Below are 23,474 nucleotides of genomic sequence, written 5' to 3' on the forward strand. Positions count from 1 at the left end.
ACTTTGAATGTTATAAGGTCTTCTACGCAGTCTGGTACAGATTGTGAGAGTCTAATATACTATCATTGTCCAGAATTCATTTGACGAAACGGAAAGTTGCGAAAAACAGTGCTGTCTGTACGTTATCTTCCACAGTGTGGGTCAAACGTCCATCAGGCGCTACCAGCCTTGAACTTCGATTATTGAACATTCTAAAAAGGACATTAGTCAGTCTGAGATGCAATTCCTATCTGACGAAACTTCATGCAGAACACAAACAACTGGAACTTCTGGTGGACCGGTTCATTTTCCCAAAATGAGCCTTTTTTTTGGTTACCAGGGCTCAGTAACCTGCCGGAACTTTCCTGGAAATCACACCCTTGATCGATAGTATCGATACATGGCGAAAGGTTAATGAATCAACTCACACAATTTTGCACACACCAGGTACAGCAATCGGAAGTCTGGTAGAATTCCAGTAGCTGATGTCTCCATGCTGGTAGATGATTGAAAATGTTCTGTTGCTTTATTTGATCTATAGTCGATTGTCTGATAATAAACACCTTACATGGATACATCGTCCCTTGATGGACAACACACCGTCACATTTTTTGTGCTGAGCGTCCAATGAGAATCTATTGCAAGATAACAAGGGTATCATGATCACAGTTGTACTATCATTTATGGGTCAGGATGAAGGCAGACGGAGTGGGGAGCTTGAGCAAGAAATAGAAGAGGTGATATCTTAATCCACACCTTAGAAGGCGTCCATGTAACCTTGGCATCTCTCCCGCAGTCTACTCCACCTACCACCGTTCCACCCTCGGATTCTCGCCCACCCATCGTGCGGCGCAACCTTCTCCACCCAAATCAATACAGAGCACACGGCAAAATCAGCATATGTGACCTCATGCCCCATAGAGACAACTCCATCTCCATCTGTCCCCGAGTTCTTGTCCAGCACTCCCGCCAGAAAGTTGAACTGGTCTTGTACGGCCCGCCATGCCTGTTCGCGCTCAGGAGGGACAGACAGATAGCTCGGAGGTGGTAAGGGAGTATAGCTCCCGTGTCTAAAATGGGTTTGACTACGCTCGGGCAGGCGCTGGTGACTGAGGGGCACCATGATAGGCAACAGAGGCTTTACGAAAATATCTTGGATATAATGCACGAATAACGTTTGCAAAGCACGAGACCCTTCTGGGAAGATTTGGCGTGCTGGGTATGTCGACTCGAGGTATTCGGCGATGGTATGAGGGTTCGAGAGAACAACGGGCTGAGTCTGTGAGAACATTGGATCAAAGATGGCAGGGAGGGAGTAAACGGGGCGACCATCACTGCGGACAGATGTAGGCGGGGCCCCAATCGAGCGCAGAGTTTTCTCCACGTCGGGGAACTCGACCCAAGCAGTTCGATAGGGCAACCGCTTGTAGTTTAGTATGAGGCTATCGAGGGCCCGCGTTGCTTAGTATTCGACGCGAGCGGTCAAGTAGGGCGTACTCACCGTATCCTCCATATGTTAGGTGCCCAAGGCTGGGGTATATTGCTGGAAGGAACATCATAGAGTATAATCATTGGCTGAGACATTGGTGGTCAGGTTCTTGGTGGATAGAATGGGGGTTGATAGTTTGGTTTCGACTTTTAGATAAAATATACCATATGCACACGCTAGCTCATATTGGCCGATACTTAAAATATGGGTCGGTGCTTGATATCGTTTACGTCCTACTCTCTTGCGGAAGGGCGTGTTGATTGACCAGTTGACTCGGTTTACTACTCAAAACTGGACCTGCTTTGGAGCGTATAGATTTTAGCCGAACAAAGATGTCCATAGACGCTCGAGTTGATCCCACTTTGGCAAAGGCGACGATAAAAGGCCTGAAGCATTGAACGACCGCCATGTGAAAGGGCCCGAGGACTTGTATGACGCATCGAGTCAGATTTGATACACTCATCGACTCAAGGCGAGTCAAAGGAGCTTGATTTGTGTAAGCGTTGGGGCTCTCGTACAATTATACATCCTTCCTGTGCAATATTCCACAGAACATAGTTGAGTGGGAGGCTGTAACTTCCAGACTAAGATAGGTGAACTTATAGCATTACCTAATAAGGAAACACATTGCAACGAGCGCTAGCTAGGAACGCACAGCCTGCAAATTCATAACACTGCCTCACGCACTTCGTACGCGCTTGAAGGTATCTAAAAGCATAAGGAACAAACCCCAATTGTCATTAGTTGGGGCGCCAAAAGCAATTACGATAACGCTCTTACATGAAACAGTGCAATCGCCTTCGTCTAAGGCATTAGCCAGTGCGCATGGGAGGGACTTTGAGTGACTTTATCTCGGTGATTTCTTTTCGAGAGCACCTGTGAAATCATATATGGATATAAAAGAATCAGTCAATCTGTCGGCTCCGACTTTTGAGATGAGAGCTTTGTAGAAAAATAGCGAAAGAAGACAACTTACACGTCAAAGACGGAGGTTTGATTTCCCGTCCACTCTCTCCGAGTCCCAGCGTCAAAATCTGTCAATAGGGAGATTTTAGTTACATCACGGATATTTCGGGCTTTGAACAGATGAAATCACAGACTGATATTGAACGGTATCCTAAACATAATACCCGTTTTCACAGTAGCAGCCGCTGCTGAACCGCGTACAAAAGGTGGGCACGATATTATCAAGAAACCTGTCACGTATCTTCTGTGTCGGGCTCTGTCAATTTATTGGGAAGCAAGGTCCCGAAAAACCACTTCGACACGAAAGCGTAGTGACTAGGCACAGCCTGAGATATCCGCGAGTCAAGATGATCATATCATGCATCAGTCCTGACGAAGCGTGGATAAGGGAATCACCGAATTGGACAGAAAACGTACTCGCCAAGAACAAAACTGCGAGCTGATGTCGATATGCGGTGACCGAAGGCAATGATTGTGCGGCGACTTGATATCGGGGGCTCAAGAAGGGGGAGGTTGCCGGTAGAACACGGACTTGGGTGGTAACGATCATCACGAGACTGCGCGAGATGGACTCTATAGAAAGGGTTATCTACGAGTTATGCACTGATATGAGAGCTTTATGATTGCCAAACTAGAGACGATTCAGCTTTGAACCCATGGATTGGATATGTTCTAGACCTTTTCGCTTGAAAATAGCCAGTATTGACATTCCCGTAGAAACACGATACTGCCAGAAACCTCTGAAGACGGCATGATAGCATGATAGCGGCAGAAGATAGCCAATAGACACGTTGCACGTGAACTGTTCTCGTATAGATAGCCTGATGGAAAATATAAGTCAGCCTAACTCACATCGTACAATTCACTGAAATCTAGAACTTCAACATTCAGAAGCGACATTTGCATTTGCTAGTCACCGCCAACTAGAATCTGGTTGTCCTTCAAGTTAGTATATTGCAGTGTACGTACTTTGCGGGAGAAAATCGAAGAAAACGGATGTACATGATAGATGGCCCAGATCAGAAATACTTGAGTTAACATTGCCGGTCACCTGTTAGTTTTGCTGCTACAGTACTTGAGTACTTCAAGTTGTAGCTGAGTTCAGGATACTAAAAGTAGTGTGCAGCATAACCCTAACCCTCAACTCGTACACGTGATAAATGTGATGTCGAGAACTTGATAGCCGGACCGCCGGCCAGCATCTTTAGTTCGACATTCCGAGTCTGATTTTTGACTCAGAACTGAGACTGGAAAAACCACACAAATCTCCAACCACTGGCATTGCCTTTTGGGAAAGGTGGTATCCGCCATATAGTAAAAGGTGAAATGGCGCAGCAAGCGGAGAGTTCACTTCATCGGGCGTCAATAGGTATCGATATGTCGGCCAAGGACCGGCGGGAGAAGCGGGAGGACACTCAAACGCAACACACCAAGGCCTTCTTAGATTTTCTTCCACCATGGGTTCTTCTTAACCTTCGAAATCCCAAATCATGGAAGTTGTTCTTGAGGTCTTGGGTCGGGTCATGGGCAGCCTTGATCCTTTTCTTGCCAGATAAATCTTTGGGAGTACTTGGAAACACGTATGTCGAAAACCTGAAATAACGCTTTACCTTCTCTTTTCTGACTACTGGGGTATGCAAAGGGCTTTCTTTACGTTGTTGTCAAGTATATTTTTGCCAGCTTATCTTCCTATCCAGATGTTTTTCATTGTAAGTACTCGTTCCGAATGCTAACTATATTCTGATCATTCACATTAGCTCGTATCTACTCTGGTAATTGGCATTATGCTTGGATGGGGAATTGGAGCGGCGGCCATGCGCGCTGCACTAGCATCTCGCAGTCAAGTATTACTGATGAGTACTTTAGAGAAAGTACAGTCCAGGTATGTCACCGACCCTATCCCACAAATGTTACCCAGAGAACAATCCCTCTTCTTCAGTGCGGCTGGACTGGCGGACCCAGAAGCATTGTTTACAGCGGATATATTCCAGGGGATGTTCTTAGACGTTCGGTTTGTGATAATTTTGCGACAATGTTACAAGTGGTGTAGCCGATTTATCAGCTGATTCTTTGTAATTAAGGTCTTCCATCGTCTTTGGATGTTTTCTTGGTTTGGGTACATTTATATTTGCTCTCGTCCGAGCCTATGCCCCTGGTCTTACTATGATGAGTGTTTTCGGCACGATTGCTCTGGATATATACTGCGTAAGCTTTTCGCCTTGTCACCACAACGACTGACAGAATTATCCGTTTTCAAAAGACTTTTGGCCCTCTATTTCCCACAGGGGAATACAATATCCTCAATTCATTACTGACCTCTGTGGCATCCTACGTTGCTATTGCGGTGGTGGTATCTGTTCTCATCTTCCCTGAAACATCAAATCACTCTTGTTTGTCCGGTATATGCGCCCAACTAGACAAGTTGCAAGGTCTCCTCGAAATCCAATCTGATGTTTTAAATTCTACCCCAGAAGACCTATCCCCTGACAAAGCTCTTCTGAAACGTATCCTTGCTCTAAGGGCAGCAGTTATTGGGGGTCAACAACAATGTAAGCCTCCACACTGTGGTTTCTGAAATGATTTATCGATTGCTTCTTAGTGACGGCAAAGTCAAAGTATATCTCCAGTGAAGTCAGCTGGGGTAAATGGAGCGGAGACGATGTGAAAGGCTTGGAAGAGCCCCTCCTTGCTATAATGGTCCGCATCGGTCAGTGGCATCGTGGTATCTGGTGGTCACCCGTTGAAGTCTGGTATAGCTGGGCTCCAAAATTTTGCAAGACTTATGGGTAAACCACAACTTCCGCCTTGCCCTGAGTCAAATCACCCTAATCAAGATTCAATCACCACATCTTCCGTGTCGGTTACTAGAGAGATTGAACAGCCCCAGGGCGTCAACGATACTTATCTCCTTCGACACCTCGCTCAACAAAATCGTCTTGCGGAAGCGAACCACACCCTCGAAATACAACACATGCTCCCACTACTCAGGGATTCCACTTCTGATCTTCGTGAAGCCTGCGCACATGGATTGGTCAGTGTGAAAGAAACTCTCGACTTTATCAATAAATACCGGTGGCATCGTAATCCCAATTTAGACGGCGCATGTTCCAAAAGCCTGGACGATGCGATTGAACGTCTATCTGCTGTCCTCAGCGAATTCAAGGATTCGAAACGCATGATGCTGCTCCAACCATATTCGCCATTTTTGGGTAATACAGACCAAAAGCAAGAAATGCCTCTGCGGTCGTTATATCTTACATATGTATTCGCTGCAAATTTGATATCAGTGGCTCATGTCACATTGGAGTTTATGGAGAAAGTACGTGATAAAGTAACTGATAGGAGGAACAATAGGCTGTGGTTACCCAAGGGAGTGCGAGCTATTGGCAAGATATTTACAGCACGAGGGGATGAAGAGGACATCACTCTTGGAGAAGATCCTGCAGATGCTGATATCTTTACGGATGAAGACACAGCATATAGTGAGTTTAAGACTTGAGCCCTTGCTTTCTTCCGAACTGACACTCTGCTCTCTAAAGGGAAGGATCCTGATAGCAGGCCTCCGAACAATATGATACAGAAGACGATGAATTCTCTACATCTTCTCTACAAGTGGTCAGGGACGGCAGAAGCAAAGGTAAGTTTCACTGGTCTGCTTACCACTGAAATACATCAGAACTATTGAATTACTAGTTTACGATCAAGTACACTATTGTATCTGTTCTACTTTGGCTCCCAAGTGTATTTCATTCGAGTGCACGTACGTACTTCCCAGTTGGTTAAGCACAACGCATTGACAGTATTTTTTTTAGAGTTTTATTACGTCCAGAAAGGTGTCTGGTCTGTCAACCACGTAAATCATGTTCGATTTTAACCTCAACAAAACTTAAAGGGCTCTTATCATGGCTCAAACCACAATGAATATCTACGCTTCTGACCAGATATTCAAGTAAGTAGTCTGCTATTAGGGACCGTTGTCTATATAAACAGCTTATTCCTCTAAGCTATGTCATCCGTCTCGTGGGGACATTTGTTGGACTTTGTCTCGGCCTTGTGACCTGGTATATAGGTACGATAAAAGACTAGACCAAATGCCGTTTCAGACTCATGAAGCATTTTTCAAGGATCCGGGCGAGGAATTGGCAATCCTTATGGTGTGGCGGCGAGCTCCGCAGTATTTCTCATCCCTGTGGTTTGGCTACGGCTGTTTGCCCCTGCAAAGTACCTGCCAGGTGTACTGATTGGCGGTGTGCGTTTCTGGTTATTTTGTTTGACAGAGGTCTTAAAACTGATGGTGCCCTTTTTCTGACGTGACTTATTTCAAATTCTCGCATTTAGGCTACTTTTGCTCTCGTTGTTGGGTATTCATGGATTGACGGTCATCTGCAAACTGTTGGAAACCCCGGGATAGGTTGGTCTATTGCGTGGAGGCGCTGGGTGCTCGTTGTGATTGGTCAGTCTCTGATCAGCAGTGCGGACGGCTCTTTAACAGCTAATGTTTTACAGGAAGTGCTGCATCGTTCATCATGATGATGCTTCCGCCGACTTCCGGTCGCAAAGCCGTGCGTCTTCGAAACGCAGCAGTTATTTCCAAAATCAGCAACATGTATGCATTCCTCGTGTCGACCTGGATCGAAACAGAACATCGTGAAAAACCGTCACGCCGTGCGCATGCATCTGAGGCCTGGTTATCGGAATTCCGGTTAAGGCTAAAGGCTCTAGCTGAGCAAGTCCAGTCAGTCAGACAACTTACTGACATGGCGAAATGGGAAGGAAATATCCGTGGGGCTTGGCCGTTGAAAGAGTATAATGAGTTGGCAGATGCCGAGTCCGAAATGCTTAACGCTATAGCACAGGTAATGATATCAGATGAGTGAATAATTTGTGCTAACAGCTTAACACGCAGCTTGGTAGCGCAATCGCACACCTTGATGACGACTGGCGGATCAAATTCCTGCACAAAACAAAAGTTGTGCACCCCAATTTCGTGAGTAGCTCTGTTACATGTGTTGAGGGGCTGATGCGACGGCGATATGGCTGCATTCATTCCAGATCAGCGACGTCTTGACCAAATTCACGGTCGTGTCTCAGTCCCTACGTACTGGAGAAGCGATGCACCAAGTTCTCCCGCGCTCTCTATTGGATCGCTTGTTCTATCACAATAGGATTGCCAATATAGCCCATGTGGCTGGTGAGGATTCGGTTGACGTTGAGGCTTTAAGGTCCCTGGACTATGTATATTATGCATCCGGAATTGTCGCTGTGTCCCAGCTTCTCATGGTGAGTGCCTTTGCCTTGATGTCCCCTCGAGGTTGGATTTTGAGTTCTGGAACATGAAAGTCATTGGACGAAGTGCACAGCATTACGAAAAGGCTATGCGGAGAAGTGCCACTTCAAGGCTACGAACGCTGGAAAGAACAATATGAACAGACACACGTTCTGGCATAGCCCGGTAGGTGAGGACTGGGGATCGCAGTAGGCGCTTGTGCACAGACGCCCTGAGCTGTGCCGCTTGCCGGTGGCTCTGAGTGTTTTCTCAGGGATGTTCTGCATTCTCCGCCTGCTGTGCAACGAGCACCGTGTAACAAATGGGCGCTGTGGGGATCTAGGCTGGGTACATAAGTAATCAGTAAACTATACTCTAAATTATTTATCTGTGATTGTATGATCTTCGGTGCTATGGATAACCCTAACCTAGAAGCGCCCGAGGGGCACCTCGCCAGTTACGCGAGGAAACCATAACTGTCGAATATCGACATAGCAGTGACTCTTTTCCCAGTACCACTACGGTTCCCTTGCGGACCACCGAGGCTGCGTGCCGTCCACGACTTTCTAGCTGCTTCACTTATCTGCTCTTAGAATTTGTACCCTAATGTTGCCAGTGGCTTAATACCTCTCATATCACTTTGCTGCCACTTCCGAGTCCCCCAGCGTTTGCTCAGCCCTGCCATGTCCAATGACACCCAGAAGGCCAACCAAATAGCATTTAGGTTCTACACTAAGCTCGCTCTTGTCGTAAACCATGCCAGAGCCACCGTTGAGCCCAAGTATCAGGCCAAAGTCGACAAATGGGTACGTATCAGTCCAATGATCCCACAAAAACGCTAACCCCTCGCTCTCAGTTCAACCTTGAAACACCCGACTCAGACCTGTTCAAGGAACACCTTCGAATCTATCGTTCTGTTTCTGATTCCCCACCCCCTCCACCGCTCGAGGTTCAGGTTGTGTTGTCCATTCCAGAATTGACAAGTAATCAGGTTCTTGTCTATCTTGCTCCCGACTCTTCCCGCCTGCGAATCGAACCTACTCCTAGACATATCCTCCTCGAAACCTGGCTACTCACTTTCAATCCAACAGCCCAGATTCGTCATGAGGATGACAGAGGAGACGTCGCCCCCTCCACGATGTATAAACACGGCATACCACTTTTCCGCAGCCTCTACACTCTGCTCAGAATCCTGCCCGCTTGGAAGCTCTTCAAGAAATTACGCCGACGGACAGCTGGTTCGTATAGAAATGGTAACTTGACTATACAGCTACGTCTGAAAGGATCAAGTGATGGATCGGGTGATATCCTCGATTTCGGTAAGCCACGTTGTCAGCAACCCTAAAACATGCTGCTCACTATTATATACTTCAGACACACCTCCCGCCTTGAACTCGTCGACTCTTCCAAATGAAACACACGTCTTCCCTCCTATCCCTCATCCTATGGGCAACTTGACACTCTCTGCCAGATACTTGACTTCTCCGAATTTTCAGTTGGACGAATTGGAGTCTCTTCTATCTTCGCGCTTTTTGTCACTGGATGAAGGCCCGGAATTTACACCTACTCTGATTAAGAATCAACAGCGGGACTCCTTATCGGGCTTGCCCGGCAGCCTGCCCATCAGAACCTCTCTCCCAAAGTCACCACCTTCATCAATTGCTGATAGATTTGTTCTACCTCCCACTCATTCCCGCACTAATTCCCTATCAGGAGGGCAAAGTCCGCGCAACATTGCACTGCCTATGAGCCGGACGTCTACCGCTGGCCCATTAGCAGCTGGCTCGACCTCCGTGCTCTCAGTTGCTTCATCGCGTCAAGATTCTAGCTCGACTTGGTCGAAGGATGACGTCCGTCCATTGTCTGGCATTGCGGCCAGGGTAAGAAAGGAGAGCATGGGGACTGGACGAGGTGCTGTGAGTAACGTATGATATCTTGGTTGTATCTTTCTGCTGACCCCAAGTAGGATCTACCATCTGCACCAAGTCCCTTACCAATTCGCAGGCCAAACATCAATCCGATTCATCTATTTAAGACATCCACCCTTTCGTCCGGCTCTCCTTCTCTTCACTCGCCCTCGCCATCTTTGCGACAGCCATCACCTCTATCGGCTGGTGTGCCATCGCTTCCATCTAGACCAGCGCAGACTTCGCCGACCTCGTCACGTGTTCCACCGTCACCTATTGGCATGGGCAGTCGACCGTCTCCTCCATTCGCACCTTCCAGTTTGGGCGACAGACGCTCACTTGTATCTGCAGAGGGCGATGAGCCTTCGCCGAGGCTTCCTGCGCGAAAGCGTTACTCTAGTAGCTTCGGACATCGCTATGCTGCATCTGGTGGAGCTGGTAGTGAGGGGAGTGCTGGAAGCGGAGAACGGAGGGAAGGAGAACGTGTAGGCGTAAGTCACCATTGGAACCTTTACTATTTCACTAAACCACTGGCGTTCATCGTTGCTTCGTTTCACCAATAATATACTGCCTGCTAATCTATTCTTTGATTTAGGTTGCATCTTTCTTGGGTCCGAATACAGACGACGACGAAATCTCAATATTTGTACAAGACATCGATTCTCGAAAGCCACTCCAAGGAAGTCGTCGCCCACGAGCAGAACATGATCGAGACGGTACCCTGACGCAAACAGAGGGGGTGGTGAGAGAAAGCTCGGGCGCCAAAGCTTCGGAAGAACCCTCCACTGGACCTATGCTGACAAAGGAGGCAGAAGTTGATGAGCGCCTGCGACACATGAATGAGGTATTCTTAGCAAGCCTTGAAGGTTTCGGCAGGCCAAGAGAAAGAGGACGGGGGGTTGCCGGCGATAGCAGCTCGCGTGCAAGTGCAGAAGGAGATGTCGGGAGAGCTGATTCTGTGGAGAGGAGCAATGAGGCTTTAATTGGCCATGTCTCGGATGAGAGAATGACTTTTCCTGCTGGGAGGCCAAGGCTTGGATCTCTGCGTAGCATGAGCGCCAACGACGCTGGGTCAAGTACGGGTTCTGCTGAGGTTATGGGTCGGATGGACCTTGATGAAGAGATTCGCAGAGGAACAATGGATCGCTCATGAATCGCGGGCAAGTGGCCCACTCACAGGCTTACGGTAGTATAGCGATAAAGGGGAGTCCCATGCCTCATGTTTACTTAGGGTACAGCACTTGTGCCAGTGATTGGTTCAAGTTGAGGTAGTGACGGAAAATTTTCTGTCCATGTATTGCATCACATATGTTATTTTCGCGCATTTCCAGAGACCATCTGCTTTGTTTAGTTTATAATTTGTCTATATACATACCCTGAACATTGTTCTATTACGATATCTATAGCGTGTTCCGACTGATGGTTCAGAAAATGATGGACTGTACGTGAAGTACGTCTTTGAGCTTGAAGCTCAGGCTTGGCAAGGTCATCCACGCAGTAACAGTTAAATAGTGCAGCTGCTGATGCGTTACACTCGTAGCCAGCCAGAAATGCTCGTCGTGATGGTCGTGCACACTACGTAGAGGATAGCCTGAGGACACTGATATTCGGTCCAGATCAAGTTATAGGTATGGAATAGCAGAATATAGCAGGCTCGGGTCGCATGGTACGGCCAAATTATGGACACATGGTATGGACTGGTATGGATTAGCGTGCACATGCAGGAGCTGCCAGGTTGTCTGATGAGAGCACTGAACAATATGGCCTGGATGGTAAGGTTGAGCAAGATTGTCGTGTGTCTGGAGGTTGTCACCGGTAGAAGTTGCATTTCTGTAAATCAGTGTTCACACTTCAAGCTTCAAGTTTCGAGTTTCGAGTTAGAATGTTTGTATGATTCAACATAGGGTGTAAAACCATCCCGGCAGCTCTGAGTAGACATTCAGCAACGAATTCAAAAGTGGTGAACAGGGTAGCCTAGAAGACAGTTCGTTCTTCAGCACAGCATCGTACATCCAGAGAGTCCAAAATCAACACTCATACTGTAAGTGTTATGCTAAGTGTACAAATTTCAGAATACTTCGAACTGATGTAACAACTACAGCCTAATTCCAATGTTGACGTGAACAGCTTTGACATTTGTGTAGCTAGAGAAACGAGCCATCAGAATTATTCTTAGTAGATATGGCGAATACGAGACTAAAGACTTACTTTTCCAATGCATACTCGCTCAACTCGCGCCCGATTCCTGATTGTTTGAAGCCTCCAAAAGGTAGGGATATTTCAGTTTGGTTTGCACAATTGATCTGGACCAAGTTTATTAATGGGGACTACGAGTATAACGAGTAGTAACGCGATCTCACCCAAGCAGTCCCCGCCTCGAGGGCATGGGCGAATCGAATCGCTCTGTCTATATCCTTCGTGAAAACAGAAGCAGCTAGGCCGTAAGACGTATCATTCGCCTGCTCAATCGCCTCTAAATTGAGATTTTAGCATGTGATGATAATTAAGCGCAAAGTTCGCACCTTCTTCTGTCGTAAATTTCATGACACACGCTACTGGCCCAAATATTTCCTCTCGAACGATTTTCATGTTGGATGTACAATCAGTGAAAATCGTGGGTTGGATGAAGTATCCTTCTTCTCCAATTCGGTTTCCTCCAATGTGGACTGTTGCACCATCGCTCTTGCCCGAGCTGATGTAACCCATAATGCGCTACATTACAGTTAATGAGAATTGTTAACTGAGAAGCCAAAGATAAGCTTACCTCGAATTGTGTTTTGGATACTTGTGGGCCTTGGAATGTGGATGGGTCGAAAGGGTCACCAACTTTAAGAGCAAGCGCTTGTTCGGTGAATTGACGCAGGAACTCATCGTATATCCCGGCTTGGATGAAAATACGAGAACCAGCAGAACAGTTCTGCCCATGATTAAAGCTATGGTAGGTTCAGTTTTAAGAAATGAGTACATAGATTTTTTTTTAGAAAACCTACTATATTCCGTGAATAGCCCATTTGACAGCCTGATCAAGGTCTGCATCATCGAATATAACGTTCGGACTCTTTCCGCCAAGTTCAAGCGTGACAGGTTTGAGGTTACTTTTCGCAGCGGCTTCCATTATCTTTCTTCCAGTGAGCGTGCTTCCCGTAAAAGCAACTTTCTCGATGATCAAACTTTCGCTGATTGCCTGACCTGCTGTAGCACCATATCCATTCACGATATTGATTACACCTGGTGGGAAGCCCGCTTCGGCGATGAGAGTACAGAACAGGAGGGCAGAAAGTGGTGTAAGCTCGGACGGCTTGAGAACAATGGTGTTGCCAGTCGCGAGGGCTGGAGCGATCTTGAGAGAAAGAGAGAACACTAGTAGAACAATTTTAGCGTTGAACTAGGTGAACGAGTTCTATAGATAATCACTTGGTACATTCCATGGGATAATTTGTCCCTGAAATGACAAAATATAAATGAGCATTTGCAGCATTTGATTGAAGAAATATACACGTACCACAACGCCAATCGGCTCGTGTCTGGTATAGGCCATCTTATTTTCATTGGTCTATGATGAATGAATACATGTTTATGTCTGCGAAAGCTGCCACTTACCTCAATAGTTTTACCAGTGATTTTGTCGGCCCATCCAGCGTAATACTGCATGACTGATATGGCTCCCTTGAGATCACGCCCATAAGCAGTTTTAAAAGCCTTTCCTGTCACCGAAGGGCGTATTAGTCTCACTCTACTTGTGGCTCACAGATAAACAGTACTGAAACTCTTTTCAACGTCGGACTTACCATTTGTAAGCGCATCTAACGCAGCGAATTCTTCGATGTGCTTTTCCATCAGCTCTGCAAGTTTTGCCATCAACTTTCCGCGTTGAGCCCCTGGAACCTTGAGTCCCCAAGAAGTTTTAAAAGCTTTCTTTGCAGCACGTGCAGCGATATCGATGTCAGCTTTCGTTCCCGCAGCAATAGAGGTTACAATTTTCCCAGTCGCTTTTAACAAGCGGCTCTCATTCAGTGCCAGCTTCAAAGGGAAAAGCAATAACACTTACAAGGGTTGTGAACACTAACATAAAACCATGAGCATGAGCAGAGTTGAAGAGTAAATACCATGGCACTCACTCCAGAGTACCATTCTCTACGGGATCAACGAATTCCCCATTGATATAAAGGCCAAGAGGGACGGCGACAGTTCCTTTGTAAGCAGCAGTGTTGAAATGGTGAGTGAATGTCGATGGCATGCCTTTTGCAAAAAATCTCCTGATATTTTCTTATATGGTGTGACGAAGAATGATAGAGACCAAGGAAGTCCTGATTGACCATGGCTCAAGCTACTTATAGTGATCAAGCTGGGCTTGTACATTCGAGTTCCCATGCGAATTCTTTGTTCTCGACCGTATATATACATCGATATTGAATGACAGAGCTTGGGAAAATGAACCACCGTTATCTATGAGCGAGCTTGGTAAATTTGGATGTTATGCATGATACGATTATACTCACAAGTCACCTGCTCTGCAGACGTCAAATACTTCCACCACGCGCTGAGTTCCCCGTTCTATGCTAAGATCCGCTTCGCCGCAGGTCGCTATCAGACCTTCAAAAAGCCAGCGATGTTACGCATTGCGTGAATAAGTACGAATGGTCGCAAACATAGATGGCGTCGCTGAAGGCGAAAGGTTCCTGCTGTCGTGTCGGAGTCGAAAACCGCTAAGGCTGATACGCTTAACGTCGCCGTCTTCAAGTTGTGGCCCAGTCGCAAATACCTGTGAAGTCCACTCAAAGCTTCAGATTTTCTATTTCAAAGGGGCGATCTCGAGTCACGCTGCTTTGCAGTTCTGAGAACAACTGCTTATCTCTATTCGTTCTAACTTGATACATTCTTCTGTGCGGTAGTACCCTTCGAGCCTCAAAGTTGCAGTCAGTGGCAGGAGTAAGGACAACTTGAAGATCCCTTTCAAGCTGTGCCCGTAGTAACAAGAGGTTCAGTGCATCCAATCAATTCGTCGAATGATCCACGAACCGACGCCAGCCCCTGGAAAGTGGCACTGTATCAGCGAATACAAGAATCACTTCATTGTCTTCTTTCTTTCTTTCTTTCGCGTCTGCCTAGGACTCGGAGGAGCTATAAAATAAACTTTTTAATGGTGAAGATTGACGCTCATATCCTCGTTGAAACCTCGTTGCAACAGAACTTCATATTTACCCACAAGGGACCCACAATTTGACTGCGGCACTTGACTTCGTACTCATCGATACTATGGCCTCTATCCATCCTTCAAGCCGATGGGGCTTGAATATGAGTCTTTTTGATCGAAAACTCTTGATCTCAGACGATGCTCTCAAACATTCTGTAGAGACTTTCGAGGGTCTTCTGCACTACCATAGTGCCAGAGACTTAACCGATAAGTTACTCTCTGAGGCTCATCTGTTCGAACTAGTTGTTTCAGGCAAGCAAGCAAGTCCTTATCGTGTATATCTATTGAAAATTGTTTTCTGTTTTATAGCTCTGAGCGATGATGGCTATAAACTCCTATATCAGTGGATGAACGACCATTTTCCGTCCACTGCCAAAGGCTTTGTGGATTCTCTTCAAGCAAAGCTAATTTCACAGTTATCTCTTTCATTGCTATTCTTGGATTATCCCTCGGACGCTCCGTCCAATCTCGTTGACTGCCGTCAATCTGTGCAATTGACTCACCCAGTGCTTGACATAATGCCGCTTCTGACATTTACAGGAGATAACGTGGCATCCGAACGACAAGATGACGAGTTTGAAAATGTCGGTCTTGTCAAGTTCAACTTGAAACAGAAATCTCAACGCCACTTGAAAAATAATAAACGTGGCGCGCGCAAGCCCCCAATTGATGTGACTGTCTTTCAGAACTTAGACCTCGAAGTGCCAGACACTCGCGAAGAAGCCAATAATATGGTTTCTACGCTCCTTCTGGACCAACAGGGGGTCTTACAGGTTTTTCCTTTAGTTAATGTTCGAGACCCGCTGGTTGATCTCCTAGTATTCCACAGTATTATCTCGATATCCTTCGACGTCCTCAGATATGTGATACTCTTCACAAGATTTATGCTCCTTTGAGGTCGCGTACCACACTGCCCTCCGAGAATTTCAAAGGAAAGACACTTGCTGTAAACGATGCTCTTCAACAGAGCGAGGAACAACCTTCCGCGTATCCCATTGTTCAGCCAATGAAGGCTGCATTGTACTTCGATAGCGCGGCGGGCTTTGGGGAATGGCACGTGCTGATTTCCACTCGTGCTGACCGGAATCTACGAGAAACATGCCGAAAAGATAAAAAATCATTCAATATCATTGTGAAAAAAATAAAGTTCGTTTTATGCCTGTGCATAGAATCATGCTATCATTGACAAGATGTATGCACAGAGAGCTCTCCAATGGCCACTTTTCGGAGGATAATCAAAAGAGGCTAGCAGGTTCTGACAATGGCATACCGATTTTCGAAGCGAAAATGACTCGTGATTCACGTCTTGTGGTGCGTATTATACATACTTCTACGTGCCTTAATGAATGTCTCTCTAGTATCAAATTGATTGTGTCCCAGAGTATGATAGCGATGTAAGTCTTTCCTAGATGTCACATCCAATGCGGAATCTCACGATTCAACACAGGTCGAGAGGCAAGGTATGAACGTATCTATCTGGTTATCTCACTTGCGTTACCTCGATTCATAGTGATCCGGATCTTTGGCATATACACCCACGCACAACTGGATAATCGTCTATGGGACTCTATGTCGCATCAGCTAATGAAGCGAGGCAAAGAATATAAACATCGGTACCATTACAATGTTACCTGTTGTATTGTCGTACTCATTCTCCGTTCTTAGCTGTACTTTCCGTAACCGTCCTCGTCAAGTTGGTGATAATGTGATCATGCCTGCATCGTTCCCTCCCCAGGAGGCAGTTGAAGAAGTTGTGTCTGGTCTCGCTATTCCTATCCCGAGCGAGTACTTAGAGGAGGTGATTGTACTCAGTGTGTCGCTATGAATTACTAACTAATATAATTGTCCCGTTAGCTTCATTCCCTTTTAGTGTGCGTTTGTCGCGTATCTTCTACTACCAATTAATGACAAAGTGTGTTCTATTAGCCTAGAGAAATTCGTTACTTTATCACAGGTGCGTAATTTCAATGGTTGACTATATCCCCGATCTCATACTTCGATAGGCCCTTTTGATCAGTCTGTCATTTCGTATTTCCTTTAGCTTTCCTTTTTACGAGTGTGAATTTTAGGTATCTTTGCTGATCATGATGTAGCTCACGTTTTTTCCGTATCGTAAGTCATCACCACACTAATAGTTTCTTCCTGATGAGCCTACCGTATTTGCAGGCCGAAAGAGAAAGAAATCATAGAACACACGTCGTCATGTTTTGTTCTAGGACGAAGCGGAACCGGGTACGATGATTTTTCACGTGTTCTGTCATATAATGACACTGAGGTACAGGAAAACAACCACGATGTTGTTTAAGATGCTTGGTATTGAGCGGTCCTGGCAACTTCATTCTGGTTCAATGATAAAGCCCAGACAATTGTTTGTGACGCGCTCACGCGTTCTAGCGGGTCGCGTTGAAGAGTATTTTACAAAGCTTATGCAATCTTTAGCGTTGCAGGGAACATCAGCAAAGGAGCTAATGGAAATTGTAAAGAAGAAAGTTGGAGCCCAGCAAGCCAGCGAGCTAATGATAGATGTGGACGATGAGTCGGATTGGCGATCTGACCTACCGCGGCATTTTAGTCAACTTCAAGATGAGCACTTCCCGCTGTTCATTACTTTCGACCGAGTGGGTTTTCTTGCAATCACACGGGCTCTAGTATATGGAATATGACCTTGCACCTTTTCTAGCTTTGCATGCTCCTGGAAGCGGATGCAAGACTCTCGTACAAGCATACTAGCGATTCCCCTGGCCTGATAGAGGCTTGTTCTTCACCATCCCAGGATAATGATGACCGTTCTACGATTTCGTACGATACTTTCTTCGATGCATACTGGTGTCACTTTCCACAGTCTTTGATAAAGGGACTAGGTACGGGTTATTTCCCCCACCCCCCTCTAATTGTTCTCAGCAGAAGCATCTTGATGTTTTCACAGATCCGGCTTTAGTGTTTAGCGAATTCATGGGTACGAATAAGTGTCTAAATGTCGTACCATCATCTTCAATATTTGACCACGAATTAGGTGTCATCAAGGGTTCAGAAGAAGCGCTGTCTACTACGGAACGCTTTCTCGACCAGAAAACTTACGTTAAACTCAGTCACCGATCTCAATCGACTTTTTCTATGCACAGAGATGTCATATACAAATTGTTTGAACAGTACATGAAACGGAAGAAAGGGCGAGGAGATCAAGACATGGCTGACAAGTGATTTTCCCTTATCCTTTGCTCAATTGTGTCACTGATTTCGACCAATAAGGTCCCAAGCAATACTGGACTTTATCTCACGAGAAGGAGTGCCTGGAGAGCGAATTGACTTTTTGTGAGTGGTTGTTTGACTAGATGCCTTGAGAAGCTTATTTTATAACTTAAAACAGGTATGTCGACGAAGTACAGGACAACTTACTGATTGACATACCATGTATGCCCCCCAATAGATTTTTTGGTGAGCCAGCTCACCTATGAATACAGTATTGCGGGCATTGTGCAAAAACCCGGACGGCATGTTTTGGGCAGGAGATACGGCGCAGGCATGTTCTCTATCACTCATCATGTCGCACCAATACTCATGTGTTACACTTTCTCGATCACTATATTTAGACAATATCAGTTGGAAGTTCTTTTAAATTTGATGCATTGAAGGCGTTCTTGTATAGGATCGAGGTTAGCTGTTACGATATCGTCGTTTTGGTAGTCTTGACCTTCACCATAACTACAGCGTGAATTCGAACAGAAGAACAAGCATATCCGTCCTCAGCTTCCACCTCGCTCTTTTCAACTTGCTGTCAACTATCGTTCACATGGGGGCATTGTAGGATGTGCTCAATCAGTTATACGCCTTATCACAGAATTCTTCCCTTACTCGATCGATAAACTTGCTGATGAGAAAGGCATTATAGACGGAGCAAAGCCCGTTCTCTTCGCTGGATGGGACGAGAATACAGTCCGTTATGAATCGTTCCTGTTTGGGGACCGGTGAGCATTGCGCAGATCCTGCTACTTTCTAGTTCATCACCTCTTATGGGTTTCAGTGGTACCAGGATTGAATTCGGTGCACAACAATGTTAGTCGTGACCTGGTTAGTATGTTCCCTTTACCTTGCTAACGTCGTGTTAGGCATTCTTGTTCGCAATGAGGTTGCGAAAGAGAAGTTACGCAAGGAAGTTGGAGATGTGGGTTTAATCATGTGAGTCTATATATACTAAGGCTGCGTTATTCTAACAAATGATGTAGGACATTGTATGAAAGCAAGGGCTTGGAGTTTGATGATGTTGGTGCATACGTCTTGTGATGAGTGTTGTAGCTGACTGTCATACCTTTTCAGGTTCTGCTCTACAACTTCTTTGAAGACTCCACCGTGGATGTGTCGCACTTCCGAATAGTACTCAATGCACTCGAGGATAGGGATCTGCAAAAATCATCATTATCAGCACATCGTTTTGACGAGACTCGTCACGCGGGAGTCTGTAGCGAAGTAAGCTAGCCCAGTTTGTCTTCTTTTGAATCAGGCCTTTATACTTCTCTCATCAGCTCAAGTTTTTGTATGTTGCAATCACACGCGCGCGAAAGAACCTATGGATTGTGGATTACTCAAAGAAAGCAGAACCTATGAAGGTAAGACCAATAATAATGATGCTGTCCCCTACGTCACATGTGACGGAATATTCCTAGATTTTCTGGACTTCTTTGGACCTCGTACAAATTTGCACGCCGGGCGCAGATGTGCCACAGCTGGCTGTATCATCTACTCCAGAAGAATGGAGAATCTCTGGCAGAAGTCTTTTCCAGCACAAGCGTTACTATCAAGCCATGCATTGCTTTACGCGAGCTGGCCTCGAACGTGAAGCATCTGTTACACATGCGTATCATCTCCGTGAGCTGGCTCGTGGCCATCCACTAATTAGCCTAAGGCGCTCAGAATCGTTCTTGGTTGCGGCTGAGGCATTTCTCCTATGTACCCAGTCTTCTAAAGCACCCAAAGAGAAGAGGGCATACTTTAAGGCAGCTGCCGACTGCTTTGTGCACTGTGGAGATGACACAAGAGCTGCGAAAGCTTTTGTAGATGCATCGGAGTTCACACTTGCTGCTCAGCATTACAGGAAGGCTGGCAAGTTTCATGATGCAGTTCAGGTCATTGATGCCCATCGGTCACAAATGAACGAAGCTGTTGTTGACAAAATCATCCAAGTATCACGCCTGTATTTTGTGAAGGAGAGTAAACTCGAGTCAGTCTTTGTTTGATTAAGGGATTTGTATTATGCTTATTGTTACTTGTTCAGCGACGCTATCAAACTCTTCAGCTCCTACGAGGAGGGATTAGAATTCTTGGAAGACTACGATTTGGATGTGGCCCGAGCGACACTACTAGAGAAAATGGGTAGATTAGCCGAGGCTGCTGAACTTCATCTTGCCGAGGGCCGACAACTGGAAGCGATCAGACTTTTCATAGCTGATCGGGAGAACATAGACTCAGAAGATCGAGCCAAGAAGTGTTTAGTGGACTGTTTATGGCAGCAGTTATCATTTGGAAGATCAAAGTCTGCTGATAATAGTCATTTACATGCTCTTCAAGAGTTGTTACATCGGGTTAGCGACTCGCGTGCGGAAGCCGCAGAAATGGCGGAAGATAGCGAAGTAAACATGCATTTAATCGCTATGCCTTTGTACACTGACTATCGTTGAAAATATAGGTGCTGATGTTCAAAGCGATTTCAGATGGGAATACAGCCCAATTACTGAAGCTTGGTCTAATGTTCCATGGCGATCGGAATGCCGCTGCATTGCTCTGTCTAGATAATGCATTCGTGTCCATACCAAAAATCCAGGTAGCAAAAGGCTCAGAAGTGTCGTCCAGTCTTGGGTTGTTCCATATTTATACGAAAGTCCTTGGCGAAGCTGCGCGTCATCCGGATCCATATAGCAACGCACGCATTCAGAAACTTTTGGACTTCCACGTCTTGGCAGAAGGCCAGGTTTTGGTAAAGAAGGAAACATTCCTCCATGATCACTGTATGCGCAGGAATTCACCTATAATCCGATCCGATGATGGCGACTTGATTATGTCTCGGTGGGACTTCCTCGTCATATACAGAAATGCCCTGTCAGATCGTCTTCGAACACGGGTGCTCGCAGAAAATGGTATTTGCGAAAAGGCCAAAGCTTTGTTTCCTTGCCTCTCATTTGCCGCCTTCAAGTACTGCAATAATCAACAATGTGATCGCGACCACCTTGATAGTCCTGCTCTCACGAACGAAGCATATCACATGCGAGTACAGCTACACTTGCAGCAAGTACTTATTGTCCAATCGTTACATTTTGTAATGCGAGGAGATGAAACCCGAAGGTTACGGATGTAAGCTTCTTCATTCTTCTAGTGTGATAACAGATGCTGAGTTGACGGCCCTAAAGTGCGTGGATCACTCGCTTGTACGAAGCTCTCAATCCTCCTTACCACATGTTAGGACATATCTCCAACCTCGACTTGACTCGCATTCCTGATGCCCAACAAGGATGCCAAGTGGTCATAGATTGGCTTCGAGACTTGCTCTATACCCTTGACCCCCGGGAAAACAAGCCCACTTTTCTGTCTATGGCATCCATACTGGCCGGTCTGAGCCTCGACTTTGACTCGGATGCCGCTTATAGTTACGTCCGTCAGGCTCCATTCGCAGCACCAAATGGGCGACTCCCACCAGAACTATTGCGAAACAAAAGCGCTTTTTACGTTATAAATGACCTCATCGAGTTCCTGGAGGACAAAAAGCAGTATTCGTTAACGCTTGGGATATTATTTCTAAAGTCGGCTTTTTTCATTCATTGGTGATAATATATATTGACTATTATCTTTGCAAGCCATGTACTGGACAACACTTTGTGTTTCAGTCTAGATATATTATGCGATTATACTGATCATCTGTGTGCATCGATTGTTGTGCACTTCCTACACAGGAAATGGTCGTCACTCCATGGCATCACCCTTCCTCGTAGCTATTTGATCCGTGCCTTAAAACGCTTTGACAGAACACCTCGAGACACACACCTTATGGAGTTATTTTGCAGATGCCTGGGTGAACTATTAGGGCGGGTGTTTACTACTATCGACTCGGGTAAGTTTCGTCCATTACTATTACCATTAGTGATTAGATTGAACCCCGATCTCTCTTCCCAGACCATCTCGTTTATGAGGGTCAAAGTATCTGGAAACATAGTGATCCGATACGTAACGCTTTTATAGCTCGAATGTATGTCTCATCTACTTTTTCTATGTTCGAGTACTTACGCATGAAGAAAATCTAGCTGTAGATGCATGTGCCTTCGTAGGTCCCTGCCCACAGATTACAAAGATCTATGAAGAGCTGACTTTTCTTCTTTCATTTTTAGTTGGATACAACATTCGTGATAGAGATGAAAGGCTCAGAAAGCAAATCTTCACAGCAATCACCACTTTACGGAAGGATGGGCGATTTCTCCCTACGATCTGTTATCGGTATGTACTCTCCATTAAAATCGGAACATACACATTTACTTGCTTACAGGTACATTTCTGCCCGAGGATGGGAGGATCTCGCACGTCACGTAAGACAATCCGCTAGAGATTCAAACCTAGACGAAATGGTACAGCTCCATGATCTCAGTCGGGTGCCATTGCCCAATTACACCGTCTCTGGGGTCCGTTTGGTGGCATTCAAGCGGTCTGATGATATCGTTTCCCTACTCACTAGCCCTGAGACATTAACATCAAAATCGTCGACGTTGAAAGCTACTGCAGCGGCCTTCACACCGCAGCAAACCATCTCCAGTCCGGCCAAAGCTGCGCTTGCTCCATTCGCTGAGGACAATCCCGTTGAGGAAGAGGACAAGCATGACGTCGAAGAAACTGATTTGGATGTGGTGGGACAAAATCCCGAGGGCCAGGAAATCATGGGATATCAGACATACAAGAACAGTAATACTGATGCTGCATTCTCAGAGGAACATATCAAAGCAGCGACTACCTTCATGATATTGTACAAGCAACTCCTACGCAGGCGCCGCAAAGCACCAAAACATGGCCTTGCTTCTCACAGAGCACAGGTCTTCACCACGTATCAGGATGCCTCTTGCACTATCGAGTGGCCCAATGGCTACTACCGACTCCTTTTCTTAGGGCCTCTTCCTCATATCATGGTATGCCTAGAAAGGGTAGTCTCGTACGCGAAGACAGCGAAGGATAACGTAAAGAAAAGGCTCACTCGGGTTGAACATCAAGAATTGGAAGAAGTTAGCGAGCGTCTCACAAAAATGACGTACGTGTAATATGAAATTTGACTTGAATCATTGCCACTTACTTGACCAACCTTCAGTTCGTTGCTCAAAAATTCGAAACGATTGCAGAAGACCCTCGAACCTAAATCAGAGTTACATCGTCGACGAGACTTGCAGGAGTTGGAATCCAGTGTATCAGAGGTGGAGTTGCTCGTTCAACAGTTACCACAGGAAAAAAGGATGGAGCTGCAGGAAGACTTGAATTTAGGCTGGACGGGCATTGTGAAGAAGCTTGTGAAAGTAAAGAAGCCTAAGCCACTGTTAGAGGTCGACGACATTGAAGACGACATGTATTAGTTGTACCTTCAGAAATGTATAAGTAAATTTTACGTACGCGAATATGCTGTTATTGTGGTCACTGCCATGAAATGATTAAACG

General features: G+C 45.9%; 6 protein-coding genes across 6 annotated transcripts; 4 read left to right on the plus strand and 2 right to left on the minus strand.

Moving 5' to 3' along the window:
* Window positions 1-736: 736 nt before the first annotated feature.
* Window positions 737-1,646, minus strand: SERLADRAFT_363800 (uncharacterized protein; the record flags this gene model as incomplete). The annotated part of the gene is made up of 2 exons (XM_007323378.1): window positions 737-1,421; window positions 1,481-1,646. The coding sequence occupies 2 exons, from the start codon at window positions 1,561-1,563 to the stop codon at window positions 737-739; spliced, it is 768 nt and encodes a 255-aa protein (XP_007323440.1).
* Window positions 1,647-3,666: 2,020 nt separating this feature from the next.
* SERLADRAFT_478599 (uncharacterized protein) lies at window positions 3,667-5,610 on the plus strand (the record flags this gene model as incomplete). The annotated part of the gene is made up of 7 exons (XM_007323379.1): window positions 3,667-4,014; window positions 4,077-4,143; window positions 4,192-4,445; window positions 4,516-4,639; window positions 4,695-4,983; window positions 5,034-5,141; window positions 5,191-5,610. Coding segments are annotated over 7 exons (1,515 nt in total), but the record flags the coding sequence as incomplete, so codon positions are not given.
* A 196-nt stretch (window positions 5,611-5,806) lies between these two features.
* SERLADRAFT_478603 (uncharacterized protein) lies at window positions 5,807-8,100 on the plus strand (the record flags this gene model as incomplete). Its single annotated transcript, XM_007323380.1, has 12 exons — window positions 5,807-5,916; window positions 5,974-6,071; window positions 6,128-6,194; window positions 6,247-6,274; window positions 6,327-6,383; window positions 6,439-6,503; window positions 6,559-6,683; window positions 6,773-6,887; window positions 6,941-7,290; window positions 7,341-7,421; window positions 7,487-7,714; window positions 7,776-8,100. The coding sequence occupies 11 exons, from the start codon at window positions 6,006-6,008 to the stop codon at window positions 7,911-7,913; spliced, it is 1,320 nt and encodes a 439-aa protein (XP_007323442.1).
* An 894-nt stretch (window positions 8,101-8,994) lies between these two features.
* On the plus strand, window positions 8,995-11,021 carry SERLADRAFT_478604 (uncharacterized protein; the record flags this gene model as incomplete). Its single annotated transcript, XM_007323381.1, has 4 exons — window positions 8,995-9,019; window positions 9,075-9,616; window positions 9,667-10,098; window positions 10,203-11,021. The coding sequence occupies 3 exons, from the start codon at window positions 9,146-9,148 to the stop codon at window positions 10,758-10,760; spliced, it is 1,461 nt and encodes a 486-aa protein (XP_007323443.1).
* A 681-nt stretch (window positions 11,022-11,702) lies between these two features.
* Window positions 11,703-13,844, minus strand: SERLADRAFT_411430 (putative 1-pyrroline-5-carboxylate dehydrogenase; the record flags this gene model as incomplete). The annotated part of the gene is made up of 12 exons (XM_007323382.1): window positions 11,703-11,751; window positions 11,816-11,934; window positions 11,968-12,080; window positions 12,130-12,319; window positions 12,372-12,540; window positions 12,598-12,947; window positions 13,029-13,049; window positions 13,110-13,160; window positions 13,208-13,311; window positions 13,396-13,596; window positions 13,656-13,669; window positions 13,726-13,844. The coding sequence occupies 12 exons, from the start codon at window positions 13,842-13,844 to the stop codon at window positions 11,703-11,705; spliced, it is 1,500 nt and encodes a 499-aa protein (XP_007323444.1).
* Window positions 13,845-15,319: 1,475 nt separating this feature from the next.
* SERLADRAFT_442812 (uncharacterized protein) lies at window positions 15,320-23,392 on the plus strand (the record flags this gene model as incomplete). The annotated part of the gene is made up of 36 exons (XM_007323383.1): window positions 15,320-15,574; window positions 15,631-15,947; window positions 16,004-16,112; window positions 16,160-16,195; window positions 16,249-16,261; window positions 16,312-16,414; window positions 16,467-16,599; window positions 16,656-16,672; window positions 16,728-16,755; window positions 16,805-16,829; window positions 16,895-16,913; window positions 16,968-17,033; window positions 17,083-17,144; window positions 17,196-17,419; window positions 17,482-17,662; window positions 17,728-17,998; window positions 18,051-18,113; window positions 18,169-18,212; window positions 18,263-18,325; window positions 18,402-18,454; window positions 18,510-18,766; window positions 18,823-18,854; window positions 18,908-18,977; window positions 19,025-19,061; window positions 19,116-19,265; window positions 19,322-19,405; window positions 19,463-20,016; window positions 20,071-20,425; window positions 20,482-21,143; window positions 21,200-21,589; window positions 21,644-21,897; window positions 21,960-22,032; window positions 22,094-22,107; window positions 22,172-22,277; window positions 22,327-23,076; window positions 23,134-23,392. 36 exons carry the CDS (start codon window positions 15,320-15,322, stop codon window positions 23,390-23,392), a joined length of 6,129 nt encoding a protein of 2,042 aa, XP_007323445.1.
* Window positions 23,393-23,474: the final 82 nt, after the last annotated feature.

This window comes from Serpula lacrymans (genome assembly GCF_000218685.1).
Source record: "Serpula lacrymans var. lacrymans S7.9 unplaced genomic scaffold SERLAscaffold_15, whole genome shotgun sequence".
NCBI classification, from domain to species: Eukaryota; Fungi; Basidiomycota; class Agaricomycetes; order Boletales; family Serpulaceae; genus Serpula; species Serpula lacrymans.